Source organism: Sciurus vulgaris, assembly GCF_902686455.1.
Source record: "Sciurus vulgaris genome assembly, chromosome: 17".
Classification (NCBI taxonomy): Eukaryota; Metazoa; Chordata; class Mammalia; order Rodentia; family Sciuridae; genus Sciurus; species Sciurus vulgaris.
The window spans coordinates 6,137,458-6,156,341 of NC_136478.1; the positions used below are offsets into that span (position 1 = coordinate 6,137,458).

General features: G+C 55.8%; 1 protein-coding gene across 1 annotated transcript in view; it reads right to left on the bottom strand.

Annotated features, from left to right (window-relative positions):
• The window catches only part of CMIP (c-Maf inducing protein), a 201,373-nt gene extending 184,852 nt beyond the window's left edge, over positions 1-16,521 (bottom strand). The window contains 1 exon segment of the mRNA XM_079119248.1: positions 15,957-16,521. Coding sequence (XP_078975374.1) covers positions 15,957-16,253 — 297 coding nt within the window. The 5' untranslated portion in view covers positions 16,254-16,521.
• Between the last annotated feature and the right edge of the window lie 2,363 nt (positions 16,522-18,884).

Below are 18,884 nucleotides of genomic sequence, written 5' to 3' on the forward strand. Positions count from 1 at the left end.
AAAGAGGCCACCATGCACACGACGTACTTTGAAAAAAGGAACCTGAGAATAAGAAACACAGCCGCCATCCCACCAAACTGCCAGATGAGTGGGAGTAACGAGGCAAACGAAAGGAAAAGTTCACTACGTTTTTGGCATAAGATGCAAATACAAAATCCAGCAGCAAAGAAACGATCCCAGCAAAACTGCCTGCCTACCTCTGAAATGCCCTGGGAACCCTCTCCCCAGTCAGTCAAACAACGCTCCGCTCCAGGGTGCGGCTGAAGACTGGTGCCAGCTAGTGTGGAAGAGGCACAGACAGCAGAGAACTCACTTGGGATCCTCCATGTCCACAACCAAGGACAACCCTCAGCTTCTCTTCCCAGTACCTGGGTAGTCTCACCAGTGCTGGGGACCCACAGGAGAGCCACACACTCGGCCACCTCAGAGGACACTCGCGGGCTCCAGCTGGGCTCATCAGGCAGCCTCCCTAACAGACTCAATACAAATGCCAATCTTTTACAGCACAGGGGCCCAGCCTTCTGAGTTAAACTTCAGGCATTCAAATGCAAACCCTGCCATGGGCTACCGGGGCACTTTCTGGGCATATTAGTTATACTTAGTGTGCTTTAACCCTTGACCAACAAGGATGTGTGATCGTTCTGATCCTCCTCTGTACCGGTCAGAGCGGTGAAGTGGCCCACATCCACCCCGTTAGCCACCTGCCGTGCTGGGGTGGGCCCGGGCCCCACCTGCCTGACCTAGCAGAAGGGCCCTCTCCGTGACACTCACATCTTCAGCGATGCGCCCTGCCTTATCGAGGAGTAAAGAACGCTTCTAAACCTTTAAGTAAACATTTTAGGGGCAAGAAGTGCCAACCTTGAAACTCCAGACCAGGATAAAGGGAGAAATATTCCACCATCCCCGAGAAGACTAAACACAGCTCAAGCAAGTAAGAAAATGTGCGGGACAAACCCGCTTCCCCGCCAGGAGCAGAGCTGGGAGTGAAAGCCCAGGACTTCACCTAATGAAATGTTCTACCGTCCCCATGTCCACATGTCCACCTCCGCGTGAAGTTCCATTTCCTGCTGCTGCGAAGACTCGCCACCCTGACATGGGTTTATAACTGGGGATACAGAGGCCCATGAATACCTAAGACACCCAGCTCATGCATGCTAAAAATCAGAGAGATGCTAAAAAACAGAGGTGCTACACTTTACGAGCCTGTCATCTCACCATTTTGCCAGGAGAAAGATCCATAGCTTTTGGCGAATTTTCAACAGGAGTGCCTAGCCCACAAAAGTCTAGCCGCAGGGTCCCAGAACCCCCATTCAGTAGGGAAAATTCTGTCACTGCGATGCGTTGTGATGACAGACCCCTGCTCATGAGGATGAGGATGACTCCAGGAACGAAAAGAAAAGCAAGTCACTTCCCCGAGCAAGACACGTGAGAGAGAAACGGGCAGAAATGCAGGCGGACAGGCCAGGAGAGAAGGTAAAAGGTGATGACAACAGCGTAGTCCCAGGCCTCTGAAAGGGACAGGAAAGGGAAGCGCCCTTCAGGGAGCAGCCAGGCTCCCTGGGTGCAGGGGCCTCCTCTCTGAGGCCAACAGCCACCTGCGAGGCCCAAAGGTGACTAGGAGGCACTTGGGAAATGCCTGCTAAGTATGTGACACACACACCAAGTCATTTCTTCCTCACAATCCTGGGACCCGGGCACTGTAGCCTCCACTTCCAGACAAGGCTCAAGGGAGTTAGGTGACCTACCCAAAGTTACGATCACCAAGAGACAGAATTGGGATCCGAACGCCAATCCATGCACTGTAGTGCAAAACCCAGGTCCTGTCCATCACCCTACCTTGTGCAAACACCAACTTTAAGTTCAAAGTCGTCTTGTCACAGCGAGCACCCCACGTGAAGAAGGCTCCACACCCAGGGGCTCCCCTGAGTCTAGACCTCAGGAGAGGCTGGACTGCATCAGGCGAGCAAACAGGTATCCCTGCACCCATACAGTGACTAGTGATGGCTGTCTCTGGGCTCACTGGGAGGACTGGTTATGCTAGGCCTGGTTAGCAACGTCTCCCACAAGCCAGGCAAGGAGAAGTAGCAGCATCCCTGTCATGAATTGGTCATCCCAGAACTAGATGACATGCAGGTTCTCCTCCAACTCTGGCTGCCTCTGACTCTAATTATATAAATGTGTAAAGGGGGTAAGGGGCAAATGGAAAACGGATTCATTTTCCAACTTGAGCCACAGCTGTATTTGGCCAAACCAAAGCTGACTGCCCAGCCAGTCCAGCACATTCTGAGCCATATGGGAGAAATGGAAAACTTCAAACCTGGGCCTTCAGGTCCAACAAGTCACCTGACCTACGCCAGAAGTTACAAAAGTATGAGTTTTGCAAACTCCTCACTGGTGAGTGTGCGTGCTCACAGGGGACACCATCAGGGCGACGCTGGCCAGACCCCTTGCTAACCAAAGCCTTGGTAAATGACTTCACCTCTCCTCGCATGTGTCCTCCGCTCCAGGAAGTCTTCACCAGACGGCATGACAATCGAGTACAAAAGTGCATCGACGGCCCCCACAGCAGCATCGCCAGCACACCACGGTTCTCGAAGAGGGAACACGTTTGGAAGAGCCCAGGACGGGAGGCCTCTGTCTCCTATGCGCAGAGCCATGCCCATTTGATGGCCGTGTGCTCTGACGGGAAGAAGACCTGGAAACAACTCCATCCTCCCCGCACTCCTGGTGTCAGCCAGGGTCCCGGGAGGAAACAGATGGCTGACACAAAATGGTGTGATCTGAGGAAATTTTAACAAAAGGACTGCAGACCGAGGCAAGGGAGGAGTGAGGGAAAGCGGCTTCTTCTACCTGGGGTGACCCATCGTCCCTAACTCAGGGGATCCTGTGATACAGAACTTCCTGTGCAGACCTCAGGCAGTCCTAGGCAAGCCAAGACAGCGGCCCACCCTGCCTCTGCCCAAGTGTTCCTCCCACTAGGCACACGAACCTGGGCAAGGGGTGACCACAGGGCAGCTGTGCTGAGCTGCCCCCGGGGAGCTGGGGAATAGAACCCCACTGGCTCCCTCCTTCCTTATCTCCCCCCAGGCTCTCCACCAGGCCCACCCAGAGCCAGGGCCTGGGAGTTGCTGGTGAAGCCGGCAGTGCAGGTCCTCAGGCATGAGACAGAACAGAGGGCGTGGTGTCCAGGCAAATGCAGAGACAGAACAGTCAAAAGGACCAGGGTCCCTCCGGACACCACCTCTTAGAAAGCTCCACAGTGGGCCTGGTGGGGACTGGTGGCTCCCGGTCCTCATCCCACAGACAGGAAAGGACCTTCCCTCCCACCAGGAAGAGCGCACTAGAATCCGTGTTCCACAAACCCACGGTGGCAGATGGTTGGATCCCAGCAGTCAAACACGGCTGGGCAGGGCCTAGAGGAAGAAGCCCCTGGTGGCAACAGAGATATGGTTATGGGCTGACTATGTAACAAGGCTAAGACCACCCAGCAAGCTGCCCCCAGAGAGGGTGGCTGCCCGGGCCCTGTCAAAAGCAGGTGCCTGGCCACGGTGGACCCAGGTGGAGGTCCAAGGCCAAGCAGGCTGATGGAGTGGGGTGAGGGGTCCTCTAACAACACAGGTGTACCCGATGAGTGCTGCAGGCAGCTTTCTCACATTGCTATGCTCAGACAGAGGCCGCCGCTCAGATCCAACGCATGTGTCAGGGGCAATATCGTTTAGAAAATAAAAGCAACTTTCAATTCTGTTTTTAAATCATATTTTCCAAGATCAAAATCTTATTTTCCAAGCACTGCTGCTGAAAGCTGAGGTGAAACCACCAATAATATCTTAATGCTCCCAACGGCAGGCTCCATCCTCTCAAGTCGGGATCTTGGCAGCTGGGGTTAGGACCTGGGCCGAGGGACCATTCCAGACTCCAAGACCTGGAGTTTCAGCATGTGGTCACAGTCATACCCTGTAGGAGCCTCCCTTGACTCCAAGGCCACCAAACAGGACAGGGTCTCCCAAGTAAACAGATTTGTCTCTCTCTTCACAGCCTCGGTCCCCAATGTTCCCCTTCAAGCAACATTGTCCATTCAAAGGTCTGTATTGACATCAGGGATTCTAGGGCAAATGAACTCCAAACCCTGCCTTCAAACTCAAGACCCCACAGGAAGTGGGCACAGGGGTAGGCACTGAAACACAGCAGAGCTGACAGCACGACCTGGCTAGCCGTGATGGGGATGGAGCTGTGGCAGTGTGTGCTCACTGAGCACTGGCTCCAGGTCCCCACTGTCCTTAGCCCTTCCCAGGAAGTGTCTCCTCCATTCTCAAAACAACCTGGGCCAGGTGCAGTGGTGCACACCTGTAATCCCAGCAAATCACAAGGCTGAGGCAGGAGGATCCCAAGTGCAAAGCCAGCCTCAGTAACTTGGCAAGACCCTAAGCGACTCAGTGAGACCCCGTATCAAAAAAAAAAAAAAAAAGGACGACCCGAGAGGCAGAGCCTCTTCGCACCCCAGCCGGCAAGAGGAGACTGACCTGGATCCCCCACCAGTTAACAGCCAACATGGAAGGTTCAAATCCAAAACCAAACTGGCCTGATGAGTGTCACCTTTCACAGAAGCACTGACCAAGGCCAGCAGAGTCTTTAACACCTCCTCTCCCCACCCCCAATCCCAATTCATAACTGACAACCAGTGTGTGAAGGTTTCAAAGTGAGGCTTCTCTGTTCCCTGATGAGGACTAAGTGTGCCTAGCTGGGCCCCCAAGGGCTGCATTAGCCCCCAAGGGTTCTGCTTACCGCTGAGACAACAGAAGGGCCCCAGCCCCCTCCTCCACGCTACTCCCTGCCTGCCCTGAGACCTCTGTTCCTCTGAGTCGGCTGACAAGACCATGCACAACTCCAAACCTTCCCTCTCATATCTGCAGATGTAGTTCCATTAGTTCCAAAAAGCAGAGGGTCTCACTGCACCACCTTGGGTAGAGCTTGGGTCCAGCAGGTGACAGTCTCTCTGGAAAGCCAAGGAGTCAGATGGCCAACAGACTGCTGGCTCTCCATCCCTGACGAAACCTGATTCCACTCAGAGAGGATGCAAGAAGCAGGTTTCAAGGCATCTTCCTGACATCGAAACTTTCTAAAGCTCATATTCTCTCTCTCTCTCTCTAATAGCATGATGCAACTCTCTTTTCAACCACCCAGATCTCTGTAGTCCCAAATCATCAGGGTACAAGTAGGGACAGGGGTGAGGGTCAGGGTGGGTCACTCAGGTGATCAAAGGTAAGGACTCTTGCTAATGCCCTTGGCCAGCCCAGGGTCTCCTCCTGGGGACAGGGGACAAGTCTCATGTGGCTCTTGGTCCCACCACTCAGACACAGGGAGGGCTGATTCTGTGGCCTCAGCTTTCATGACCCCTCCAGGGGCCTGAGCTGGCAGCTCTGCCAAGGGTGGCTGCTGGTGAGGGCAACAACTGCATGCTTGACTCAGTGATTCTCATCTGGGGGCAGTGTGGCCCTGGGGACATGTGGCAACATCCGCTGACCAGCTGTTACACCTGTGAGGAGCAGCGTCCTGATATCTAGGGATGCTGTTCAACATCCCATGGTGCCCAGGGCAGACCCTGCTGTCCACAGGTTGAGGGAGCCCTCAGCTAGTTAGCATACAACTGCTGAGCCCGTATTAAGGGCTCAGTATGGGGACATGGCATTAAAGACACTGAGATGTGCTGCATCCACGCGTGCATGCACTCCAGGGAAGGAGCAAAGATGACTCCACCCCTGTTAACAGGGGCGACTTCTGGGGGGCAGGGCTGTGGGAGAATTTCTCCCCCTTTGTTTCATGAGATCATCATAATCTCTGTGCGTCATTTTTGCTGTCTTACAAGTGGAGAGGTGAACAGCTGGTAGAAAGATGAGATAGGAGAAGGCTTCCCAGGCCACCCAGCTGGGGAAGTGCCAACTCGGAGGGAGCAAGTCCCACTCTAACCAGGGGAGGTGGCCCTCACAGGCCTCCAAGGCAATGGAGAGGCGCTAAGTAGGCCAGTGCTCAGAGGCAAGGGACAGCCTTGCCCCCAAACTCCCCCATGGCTCTTTGAAGGCAGGTCTGGATGCACTCTGGTCTGTAACACCCTCTGCTCGGTCCCTAGCTCCCTCTTCTGCAAGACCCTCCTCTCAGCACGGAGGCATCCACGCCCAGCTTGAGACCTTTCCGACATTCTGCTCTTGAGCCTCAACACCTTGCCATCGGCCACGTGCAGGTATGACACTCGGGGGCTAGACAACCCTGGAACAGACACAGCTCCACTGGCGGCTCGTGTGTAATCGGGGACTTCACTCACAGGTCTAGACGAGCGCTTACCTACTTGAAGGCTCAGGATGCGCCTGGCACACAGGAAGGGCTATACAGGGGTCAGATGTCATCCCCGCTGCCTTGCTGGAATTCAGCCTTGCTGCCACAATCCTGTGGAGTCACTGCAGCCTTTGGAGGCCACTGGCTCTGGGTTCCACTTGTGTAACTTTAAACTCTCGAAATCTCAGTTTCCCCTCCTAGCACATGGGAATGATGTGGGAATTAAATGCACAAATTCAGTTAAGAGACCCCAGTTAAGGGCCTGGAGGAAGTGATCATTATTACCCTGGAGTTGTGCTCGCTCCTCCTTGGAGGTGCAGGTCACTGGGCTATCTGGCCCCCAAGCCCAGCAGCCACCGTTTTGCTTTCCTGCCCCTGAAGCAAGCCTCAGTCATAAGTCACGACACATGAACCAGCCAGAGCAACACATGTCAACAAGTCACAGTTCCCCTTTCCAACAGGACAGCCCTGCCCCTGCTCCCACGACCCCATGCACTTCCTCACTGCAGACACAAAGTCAAACGCCACCCCTCTGTCACCTGCTGGGTGTCCAGCTGTCTCCTGGCCTGGGCCACAGCCCACTGGGATCACCATTCCAAGAGCCCAGGCCTATTCTAGACCAGTCCCCAGGCCTCAAGGCAAGGAAGGTGTGAAAAGGGGCGCCCTGGGGGCCAAGAGTGAAGCACAGTGTTAGGGCCTGGGATTCCAAGCACTTGAGGTCCCTGGTGGAAAGCCCGCCAGGACCTGCCTGGCCCTGCCACTGTGACTTCACAGGTTGCAGTAGGGGCCAGGAATTCATGCACCTGTGTCCACACGGAGGCTGTGCACACCATGTTCAGGGCACCATGTTGAAGATGCTACACGCACGCTCTCCTTCAGCTGGACTACAGCCCTGGAGCAAGGGAGAGGTGTGACATGCCTGGAACCAGAGAGGCATGCAGGCTATGAGGAGGCCGGGTAGAGATGTCAAGTGTCTTTCTCCCTGGGTGGTCTCTCCCTGGAGGGCTCTCCCGGCCAGGCAACTGCAGGCCTCGTTTGCTTTCGTGCACTCATCCATTCACTCTTTCATCCAAATAACATCTGCTGAGGCACTGCCTCAGTTTCCCCTTCTGTAAAATGGAGAGAGTAACAATATCCTATGGGGTTGTAGGGCTCACCAATGTATCCCTCCAAGAGCAGCACCTAGCAAAAGGAAACACTAATCACACACAGTGGCCATTGTGTGGTCGCTACTGTAACTGACCACCAGACCCCAGGGAATCAGAGGTCCCTGAAGCTTCCCTGCAGAAACATCCTCAGTTTCTCCACTTGGTCAACCACCACATGTCCTGCAAGTGGTCATTAGGGCCCTCCCGCCACTTGAGTGAACACGGGTAGTCCCTGAACCACCAGGCACTGGCAGACCTGGCCATCTACCACTCTTATGCCCCTGGTGCGCACCACTGGATAATGGCGCAGCCTCCCAGAGCAGGGGAGGCCTCTGTCCTTTTGCCCCGATAGTGCCTCTGCCCATTCTCACCTGTGACCATCATCCCATCTCCACCAGTCTCAATCCCACCTCTGCCTACCCAGATGGGCCTCTCCTATGAAGGCCTTCCATGCCCAAGATGGCATTACTTCCTCCCCACAAAGAGAAGGACAAGGCACAAACCTCGCTGAGGACCTGTGCTCTGCTCTGCAGCATACTGTGATCTGCGAGCCCGTTGGGGGGAAGACCTTCCCGACCCAGCCGGTGTAGTACTTGGGGGCACCGGCTCTGCAGGCGCAGCCCTGGTGCTCCATTCATAAACACATGCCTGCAAATACTCGCCATCCACTCCCAACTCCAGGCCTCTGAACTCCTTGGAAAATTCACAGAAACATTATCTGGCAAACATTTAACTGCCAGGCCTGCTTCCATCCACCTCAGATGTTTCTGCAGAAGGCTGAAGTAATTTCACACCCATCCAGCAGACACGGTACGTACACGGATGCACACACAGGAGTATGGGGTCACGCCTGGCTTTGACTCCCAGCTCCACCTCCTCCCAATTCCCACAGAGTCTCCATCATGGAGTCTGTCAAATGGGAATAATGCCCACCCCATGAGATCGCTCTGAAGACGAAGTGACACACCAGGTGCGCAAGCAACAGAGCTGCAATCAAGACGCAGCGCCCAGGTCTTGCGACAAGTTTTTACCCTCTTGAATTCCCCACCAGAGAAGGCTGCAGGCGTTCCCAACCCACCAACAACCTCCAGCTCAGGAACGAAAGGAACACTTGTCTGAATTTCCTTTCTAGGGAAGCAGCTCTGCTGTGGGGGCACTGGCAAGCTCGAGACTCCCGACAAGTGCCGAGGAGGCTGGGCTGGGAGGCATCACTTCTTCAGCCCCTTTTCCTCCTGGACACTCCCCCAAACACATTAAGCCTACCCTCATCTGTATCCCCTCTCTTGCCCCACCTCCCTCAGTGGACGGCTACAGGAAGGGACAGCCTTCACAGTGGGAAGGAGCCTGGGTACCCACGAGACCAGGTGGGACAGCACCCTCTGGGCACCCCACCGACTATGCTGCAAGCAAGAAGTAAATGCTACATGAAGCCACCCAGATAGGGTGCTGTTTGTCACAGCAGCTAGCTCACCCTGACAGTCCATTTTATACATCAGCTACACATCCTCCCTGGGGAACAGAGTCACCTGGGCTGTACAGGGAGTCAAAATAAGAGGCAGGGGAGCCAGGCCTGGGTTTGTCCAGACTGCACACTCCATTTTCAGCTCTGCTGGACCACTAAGGTGCTTGGGACTGGCCCAGGACGCCCAAGAAAGCCAGCCCCCGGGAGGTTCGGTGTCTCCTCCCTCTTCACGTGACCCCCACCTGGGCCAGCCCAAGGAAGCACCTGCCCTGCCTGATTCCCACAGGTCCACACACCTGGCACTGAAGAATTCAGCTCATCTGCTTCCCTCCAAAAGGAGTCGCCCGCCTCATCGCGATGCTCTCATCTTGGAGCCACTGAAACCGCACGGCCAGGAGCACAAGCTGGCGCTGGAGGCTGGAGCTGGGTGTGAGTCCCAGCCGGGAGAATTAGAGGACCCAGGATGCTGGGAACCCAGTTACTGACAAAGGGAGCTAGCTTCTTTTTAAAAGTTTTGCTGGGCTGTGTAATTTAAGAGCCTCTTAAAGCGCCACTACAAAGGTCTGCATGATTTACTGGGAGGAAGCCAGGTTTTTAAAAAAGAAAGAAAACACACCCAACAGAGCACGAGGATGGAAACCTGGGGCCAAGGGCTGCCCCTGCACCCAGCGCACCCTGGATGCTCACTAAGTTTTCTTTAACAGATCCCAGCTCCTGGAGAATGGGGGGAGGGAAACCAATCAGAGACCACTTACAGGGTGCCCAGCACTTTAGGGTAATTTCTAAGTCCCATCCAGCCTCAGGGCCTTTGCACTCACCGCTCTCTCTACCTGGAATACTCTTCCCCAGGTCAGTATCACAAAGCAGCAGGCTCCCAGTGCCCCCTTGCCTGACACCTGCCCGCCTGGCTTTCCCCAGGCTCACTATTGCCAGAGTTTGCATTCACTCGTTTAGCCATTCACTGTCCTCCTGATCTGCTGGAGGCAGGCACTAGCAACCTGCAGCCTTACCTCCCTTGACCCTGACACCAAGCCTAGAAGGAAATCCCTATAATCTTCACCTTACAGATAAGGGCAGGGTTTGGGTGACCTGCCCAAGGTCACCATCTGGGAAGTCAGAAGCAGAACTCAAGCTCACCTGGGTCCTCCCACAATCCTCTGCCGGGTCTGCCATCTCCTCCCACTACCTCAGTGCCACCCAGCACCAGTAACTGCTTCGTGGCGGTGGGAAAAAGAAACAGCTCCTAAGATGGGAACCAATCCCAGCCCCAGAAATTTTTTCTGTGATGTCCTTTGCTCAAAACGCACAGCAGGAACCGCCCCCTGCAGGTGCCCACACCCCCACCGACTCCACGCCCCACATTATTTGGGGCTCCACTGGCCTAAGCAAAGCTCCCCTGCAAAGTGTGCACAGCCCCACTCAGTGCGGCTGACACAATGGAGCTTCCTCCCCAAGCTGAGAGTGGGGAAGAGAAACTCTCACTTCCTCCTTTCTCCCCAGGGGCCCAAGCAGCCTGGCTTCCACTCTGGGCAAAGCAGGAAGTCCAGGGACAAAAACGATGCTCTCAGGTAGAGCAGCTCTGACCCTTGACCTCAGGGTGGGGTCGGGGTCCCTGTGAGAGTCCCAGGTTCACCTGTGTTCCCTTTGAGGGAGGACCAGCTCACCCTTCCCAAAGAGGCAAAGGTTAAAATTAACAAAATAGGAACAACTGCACTAAGTAAAAATGCAGGTGTCTTGTCTGAAATAGCAAACAACTAGGCCTAACATCAATGTCCATCAATAGGGGATGGCACACCCACTCCACAGCAAGCCTCAACATCAGAAGTTACAAGGCTGTCAAAAAGGAGAGAGAAGCTGCATACACTCCAATATGAATGATCTCTAAACACAGCGTCCAGTGAACAGTAACTGTACCTGCTGAGAACAGTCAGCAGGACACACAAAAAGAGGGACATGGAGACAATTTGAACATACTGGATATGCACACAAATGCTTCAATTACAGATAGGGGTATTAGGGGTGTTTTTTTTTGTTTTTTGTTTTTTGTTTTTTTTTTTAAGAAACGAGCCTGTGCCTCTGAGGAATTTTTCTTAAACTGCTTGCAACAATCCTGGTGCCTTCTTTTATAGCAGATCTGCTCAACACCCCTAAATTTCCCCAATGCACAGTCCCTCTCAGGAGGCTCTTCTCTGGAGACTGGCCATTTTTAAGTAACAATAATCTCTTCCATTTGTAGAGAATCTCACGAAGCTTTTAGGAAAAGTAGGGAACCAGGAGTTGGAATATGGTTCAAATGTCCCAACCTACTGTGTGCTAGCTGTCCGAGCAGGTGGTTATTTGAGTTCTCCATCGTACAGCAACCCATAACTGAAGCAGGACCATGGCCCACGGATGGAGAAGAATCCAAGCCCATCAAAGGAGAGCAGTATGTGAAAACCATGTAGCCAGGAAGTGGGAACCTCGGCCCCCAGCCCAGTGCCACGTGAAAACACAACCCAAGTTGGTTCCACCCCACAGAAGGGACACCTTACACGGGCCGGGCTGCCTCGCTTAATCTCATTCAATCCTTTAATCAAAGGCATAACCTGCCCATCTCAAATATCCATTCCAACAAAACACCCAGGGAGTCCCCCTGGGAAGAATAAAGTCCTGGCTGGTCCACAGAGGTGGCCAGTCTGCTGTCCTCTGCCAGTGCAGGGGTGCCCTGTGACATTTCTGGGGATGACTTGGCCACTAGGCTTCCTGAGCTTTGCCCCAGATGATGCCCCAGAAATACCAGATCCCCCTGCCAAGGGAGGCATCAAGGAGCAGGTAGGACCAAGCCATCTGGGGGCCCAGCCGGCCACACCGTGCCTCCCTCACAGGCTGGCAGAAAGCACGGCCACTCACAGGGAGGCACCCGCTACCTGGACTGGCGAGACGTTGCTGCTCCCAGAAAGGGTTTCTGTCCTAAAATGCACTCTATTACTATAGGCTGGGAAGACAGACTCCCAAGGCCAGTGACAGAGAAGTTTAATGTTTGGGCCTCTCCTGCTCCGTACCCCCACTGCCAATCAGACAAGTTATCTAGGAGACAAATTTGATGAAATTAAAAAAAAAAAAAAATGTGTTTACTAACTGCCATGAAAAACACCAAACACACCAAAGAAGGGAAGGACAGGCACAGGGAGGAAGGGCATATGTGACAAAAATGAAAAATATCAACATGCGTATATGCACACACACAGACAGGTTCCAGGATGGGTGACTACTCTGGAGGACAAATTTTAATACTCAAGCAGAAGCCACAGCGTCTGGACCTTTAACTCAGCTCAGATATGCCACACAGTAGGTCTTTGCAAGCACATGCTAAACAAAGTCCACGTTCAGAGGACAGACGATCCCCCTGCCCCACTCCCACCCTGAGACTACCCGACTAAAGAGACCAGTGGAATGCAGGAGGCTTGTCTGCCCATCTCTGACATGATGCCCAGAAGCATTTCAGTCCAGCAACAGAGTGGTGAAAATTTAAGAACCAGCCATGGGTGAATGCAGCTTGAGGACAAGGAAAACCACTGTCACTTCTGCCCCAACCCCTGCAAGTAAAGGACTCTGGGGATTAGACCCACCATTCTGAGACACCATTGGCCACACTTTTTTAAAAGTCAGATGAAATAAAAGGTAAGCAGCTTGCTCGTGCTTCCTTGGTGCAGAGGAAACAAAGACTAGACAAAGCCCTCCGCCAGCGGACAAACACGTTCAGCAGGTGATCAAACCCAACCCAGGGACCAGCACAGCAAAATGGATTCTGGTGTTGCTGACAGCGACGCTGATGCACAACTCCTGGATGCTGATTACAACCCCACCAGTGACGGCCCGAAGAGCCCAGGGAGGCCCAGGGGCTGGAAGTTTGGATGCAAAAGGGAATGAAGCACCACATCCAGATCAGGGTGGGCAGGCAGGCCCTTTCTAAGAGGGTCGGCAGGGCCTCACCACCGCCCCTCCCATCAGCCTGAGCTTCCTCCTTTGTTTACGAGCCTTCAGGATCCAAAGTCTCTAAGCACAGGGCACATCAAACCTGGCTGCCTGTCACAAGACATGCCGGGCACACTGTTGGCTCTGCAATGATTTAATCAGTAACCAGCCCAAGAGACCAGGCACAGGGCAGGCTGTGACCCGACCCACAGAGGGCAAAGTTTACAGCCAGGCCAGGGGAGGGGCATCAGGTCCCACAGCACCAGGGTCCTTTTTCAGTCTCCCGCTAGGAACCAAGAGAGGTTCAGACTAGAGGTCTGCCCCGTTAAAGCCACCAGTCTGACAGGACTGGCAGCCCCCACCAGCTTGCACCAGCCTAATGCAACTGTGGTCCTGGAAGCCTGGTCTTCACTGCTCACGATTCAGTTAACTGGATCCATGCAGACAAACTCCGCAGACAGTTTGGGGAAAAGAGTGTATTTGATTTGTTTATTGGTTTGAATCCAGATCAATCATTCTGGGTCTATTCCTGAAGCCCACACAATTAACTGGATAATTACCAAATGCTTCTGACTTGGGCTTCAAAATCAGCCACATACGCTTCTTGGGAGAACACACCCTATGTGAAACATACCTGATCTATGGGCAGCTCAAGGCTAGCAGGGAACACTGCAAAGCCACAAGGCTGCAAAGGGTTTTTGTTGTAGTGAAATGCACTCAAATTCACCTTTGTTTCATTTGGGCTGATGTTTCTCAACAGAGTGCTTGGACGCAATATAAAATGCAGACAGATTACATAATGCCCAGGCCTTCGGGAAACCCCACAGGGGCTCCTGTGCTTCCTGAGAGCCTGGACGCCAACCAGGTGTTTCACCACAGACCAGGTCCCAGGTGGCAATCCCAACCCCACCGCTTCCCTGGAGGCTACTACTTCGGCCTCCCTGCTGGTCGGAAGCGGCCCCACCACCACACTCACAGGCCCTGAGGGCAGGGGGAGCCTTGGACCTCGCTGGAACCCCCCTGGAGCAAGAGCTAGATTGAAGGATGCCCCGCCCACAGCATTTGGTGGAGAAAGGCGGTGGAGAGGGGACCACGCCAGCCCACTGGCTCTTCTTCCTAGTTCCTCTTCCCACATTTCCTAATGCCAGGGCAATGCTCCGCCAAGACAATACTTGTTCCATGGATAACCCTGAGTCCCAGTGCTGGAAATCACAGGTGCTCTTCAGGAAGGCACAAGCTACCAAAGGTGCCAGCACCTTGGCTCGACAAGGTGGGCAAGGGGCCTCTGGCTGCTTAAGAATGCAGGCGCAGCTTCAGTCCCTCTTCCTTTCCTCTCCCTCTCAAACGTGCCTCTTGAGCAACCAGGGTGAGCTGGGGGCCTCTGGCCTCCAGAGCTGGCTTCCCCCAAACCAGGAAGACCAGCAGCAGAGCAGTCGATACTCCTGGCTTCTCCCAGGGGAGCAGGGGCTCAGCCTGTCCTTCCCACAGCAGGTCACTGTCCTCTCAACTATTTTCCTCTTGCCCTCAACCTCCCTTCATTTTGAGGGGTGGCAGACAAAAAAGAACAAAGCTCAGTAAAGTCCACCAGCCAGGTGAAAATTCTGAAGCCAGACTTCAGAGCCCAGGCAGGGAGAGGTCACCAGAGCCTTCTGAATTGGAAACCTTCAGCGCTGGTAAATTCGAGGAAGCTCTCCCTCCATCAAATGAAAAGCCAAACACCGAGGCCTGTGGCGAGAGGCAGGTTTGAGAACACGCACCAGCCTGGAAGCAGGACCCGGCTGCCTCACGGCAGCCGTGATCCTGCCTGAGAAAGCAGGCTGCAGATACTGCACCAGCTGCCCACAGGGAAGAAAAAAATAGGTGTTCTAAGCACGTCGGACCCAAAATTCAGAATAAAAGTCCATGTGTGTTTCAACTCTCTGGGGGCTGGGTTGGGGGGCAGAATCAGGAGTAGGATTCTTGGGCTAACTTTTCCCCCTCCCCATTCCTTGGAGCATGTGTCATGGCCTGTGACACACTGCCAAGGGAACATGGATGCCGGGGGAAATGTCTACACACGCTACACGCTTGTGACATGCCATGTAAGCGACACCCTGTTTCCTGGCTGGGCTTTCTGGCACAGGTGTGGGCAGGCGCTGGATTCTGCCCCCTCCCACTGTGCTTAGTAAACAGGATTCCAGCTGCCCTGGGGGGGAGTGTGCATTCTGGGCAAGACTAGGCCCCCTCTCCCAAGAGGATGGGACCCCCACAGCCAAGCTCAGGCCAAGCCAGAGGCCGTACTTGAAACTGTCCTTGTTTCAAAACACAAAGCATCCTGTTCAGGCTCCTACCCGCCACCCCTCTCCCCCCCTGAGCCCACCACAGCTGTCTTTCTCCAGGAAGAAGGCCACCATTTGCAGATTCGATTTCAAAAGGAGATCTGTGGATTCTCCTCTCCCATCTCATCAAGCTGACCGGGCCCCAGCCACAGAGTGAAAAACAATAACAATAACAAAATAGGTCCTCCAGCGACAAAACACACGCGCATACACACTCCACACACAATGCAAGCCCAGCTTGCACCAGAACTTGACCCCCCAGGTCTGAGATGTTCCAGGACCCCGGCCCCCTCCCCCGCCACCCTCCCAATGTGCGAATGAGATTTTCAGAAAGGGAAGCACCCAGTTCTGCCTGCCAGCCCGGGCAGGAAAAGAATAAAGGACGGGCAAAGCGAAGAAAGGAGCTGGTTTTCTGGGAATCCTCCGGGTCTGGGGGCTTTAAGGTTCCCTCTCTCTTTCTTTTTTTTTTTTTTTTTTTTTTTTTTTTCCGCTTTATGGTCTGGGTTGTTTTGTTTTCCCTGAAGCTCGGATCCAGAAGGGCCACGGGTTTCCAGAAAGGGAACTCCACCACCCTCAGGGCCCGGCCGGGTCCATCCCGCGGTCCCCGGCAGCAGGGACGCAGGGGCCGGCGCGCCGGGTCCCGGGCACCGGCGCAGCCCAGCCTGCGCTCGGGGGTCCCGGGCGGGCGCGGCGGGGCGCGGCGGGGGCGCGGGTCCGCCGGGGCGGCGCGGGCGCCGGGCGACTCACCGTGGCGGACGCCAGGCTGTTGTCGGCCAGCGTTAGGTGGTGCGGCTCCCAGCGCCTCAGGAATTTCGAGGTGAGGATCTTGCTGAGAAAGGTCCGCGGGTGCCGGATGACACAGACCTGGATGTCGCCCTCCTGCAGCAGTTTGTACCTCATCCCGTTGCAGAGCAGCAGGGCCCGGCGGCAGGGCACGGCGCCCATCTTCGTGCCCTCGGGGGCCGACACGTCGCCCCCCAGCAGCGGCTTGGTCTCCTCGATCTGCCGGGGGTCGCCGCCGCCCGCGCTGCTGGTCAGATCCATGGCCGGCGGGGGCGGGGGCCGCGCGCGGAGCGGGGCGGCGCTGGCTCTGGGCGGCGGGGCCCCCGGATCCGGGGCCCGCACCCCCCCACCGCGCGCGAGGGTGGGGGGGCGGGGGGCGGGCGCGGGGGCGGCGGCGGCGGCGCGCGGCGCTTCCTGCGGCGGCCGGCTTCCTCCTAGCTCGTCGGGTGCATGCTCGGCGCGGACGGCTCGGGCGGCGGGCGGCGGGCGCGGGCGCGGGCCGGGCGGCGGCGGCGGGGGCGGGGGCCGCGGCCGGCGGGCGGGCGGGCGGCGGGCGTGTCTCGGCCCGCGCCGCCGCGCGCTGTGCAGTGCGTGTGTCCGCGTCCGTCCGCGAGTGCCTGCGGGCGGGGGCCGCGCCGGCTGCCGGGGAGATTGCGGGAGCGCTCGCGCCCGCGCGATTGGTCCCCGCGGGGTCATGTGCCCGCCCCTCTGACGTCAATGGCGGCAACGGCGGCGGCCGCCGCGGCTTCGGCCTCTCGCAGGCGGAGCCCGCGGCCGGGCGGGGACGGGAGGCGGGCGCGCCCGACGGGAGGGCGGCCTGGGGAGGGGGCTGGGGCGGCGAGCCCCGGCAGGCCCGCGCCCCGCCCGGAATGCGCGCGGGGGCGGGGCCCGCGCCGGCCGCACCCCCGCCGGTGCCCAGGCCCGTGCGCAGCCCGCGCGCGCCCGGCGCTCCCGCGCCCCCTGGGCTGGACTTGGGAGGAAAGCCGAGCCCCTGCGACGGCCGAGTGGCGGCCAGGTGCTGGGGAGGTGGAGGCTGGACCACTTGACAGCCCTCCCTGACCAAGGCTGCCCACCCGGCTGGCCAGATGGCGGCAGAGGATAGCTTCTTCCAGTTGAAAATGTCCCCTGAGTTATGCGGAGATGACCCCACACTGCCCTGCCTCAGGCTGCCCGACTCTGCAGGCCTCCCCTCCTCTTGGCCTTTGGCTGATGTCTGCTGGCCTTGGCCTTGGTATCCTCAAACCTCCAAGGGACAAGCGCCCCAGCCTTCCTCCTTTGCCCAGGACCTCCCAAAGTCATCCTGGCCACCCCCTCCTCTGCCCTCACCCAGGCACCTTCAGCTTCTTCAACACCCCCCCACACGAGGGGACCTGGTCCTCACCTCTGGGTGCCCAGCCCCACAGCAGCCCCGGAGAGAATCATATTACAAGGGCCTTTGTGGAATGAACCACGGCATCACCAACGCCAGCTTGAAAGCAAAAACACTCCCTTTCTGTCATCACATGGAGCCCCATCTGAGGCCGCAGCCACTGCTCAGCTCTGCAGCCAGACTTTCTCACCTCCACAGGCTCCTGCAGCTAACACCATTAAAACCCCCAGATTTTGCCTTCGTGGTAAGCGAGGGTGCCTTTGCAGTGAACACACGAGAGTGTGCAGCATGTGCTGAATTGCATCAGCAATGCTACAGAGTGTCCACAGCGTCTCTGAGTGGAGATTGTTCACAACCCTCTCTCCCAAGAACAGCCAGGGTAGGAGAGGGTGGTGGAAGGCAGGTCACAGCCTGCATCCCTCGCCAAGTAAGACTCATGTCCAGCCTGCCCAGCAGTTGGGCAAAGCTGTCTTTGCCCTGGGAAAAGCACTTAGCTTACACCATTAGAAATTCATCATCTTCCCACAGTTTGCTGGCATTTCCTTCAAGTTATGAACTCCAACATTCTTGAGAAAACCAACCAGCAAGAACAGTCGAGCACCAACCCCAGCTCCTGATATGGATATAGGTGTGGGAAATGGTCAGTGCCAAGAAACCCCCAATCCGCTAAGGTGTTAGGCCATTCTTTCCAACCTTTATTGCCCTCCTGCTGTGTGCCAGTTACAGGTCAGGCACTGGTGTATCAGCAGCAATTACTATGATAATTGCACCGCAGTAGACCGAGACCTCTTATATGCTGAGGATTTTGCTTGCCCATGTTATATTCTTCTCACAGCAATATAGTTGCTGTCTTCATCCACTCTTGCAGACGGGGTACAGAGAGCTTAAATGATTTGCCGAGCTCACTGAGGTAGTTAGAATTGGGCCCAGGTTTCTTTGGCTCCAGAGCCCATGAATTTACCACAAAGCATGGAGCTCAGGGTCTGAGACAATGTAAAAACAATGGCCACAATGCGCTCAGGCTACAAGGACAGAGAGGGGACGCCTAACCAGCCAGGGGTGGGAGTGGCACCAGGGTACATATCACTACTCCAAGAGGTCTTCAGGAATCAGGTAAAGAGAACAGAGTCCAGAGAAAGGAAATGGCCCACAAAAAGGCAAAGAGTGGTAGAATGCTTGATTTGTCCAGGAGACTCATTTTCCTTTGAGCAAGGTGCCCAAGAGAGGTCACAAGCAGGGCCCTGAAATGCAGGCCCAGGGACCAACACAGTGGAGAGGAACACACTGACCGCGCAGGGGCGTGACTTGTACATGGCATCTTCAAAAGGTCAGTGACTGGTTTGATGTGGTTGAGGGTTGCCAAGGAGTAGTCTGGAGGTGGGGAAGGCCAATGATGAGACTGTCATGGGTACCCAGGAGGGAGGTGATGGAGCCAACTCAAAGTCACCAGATGGGGAGGTCTGGTGGCAGAGCAGTTGATGTCCACCTTAGGGCTATCCATGGACCTTCCTCTATGGAAAGTC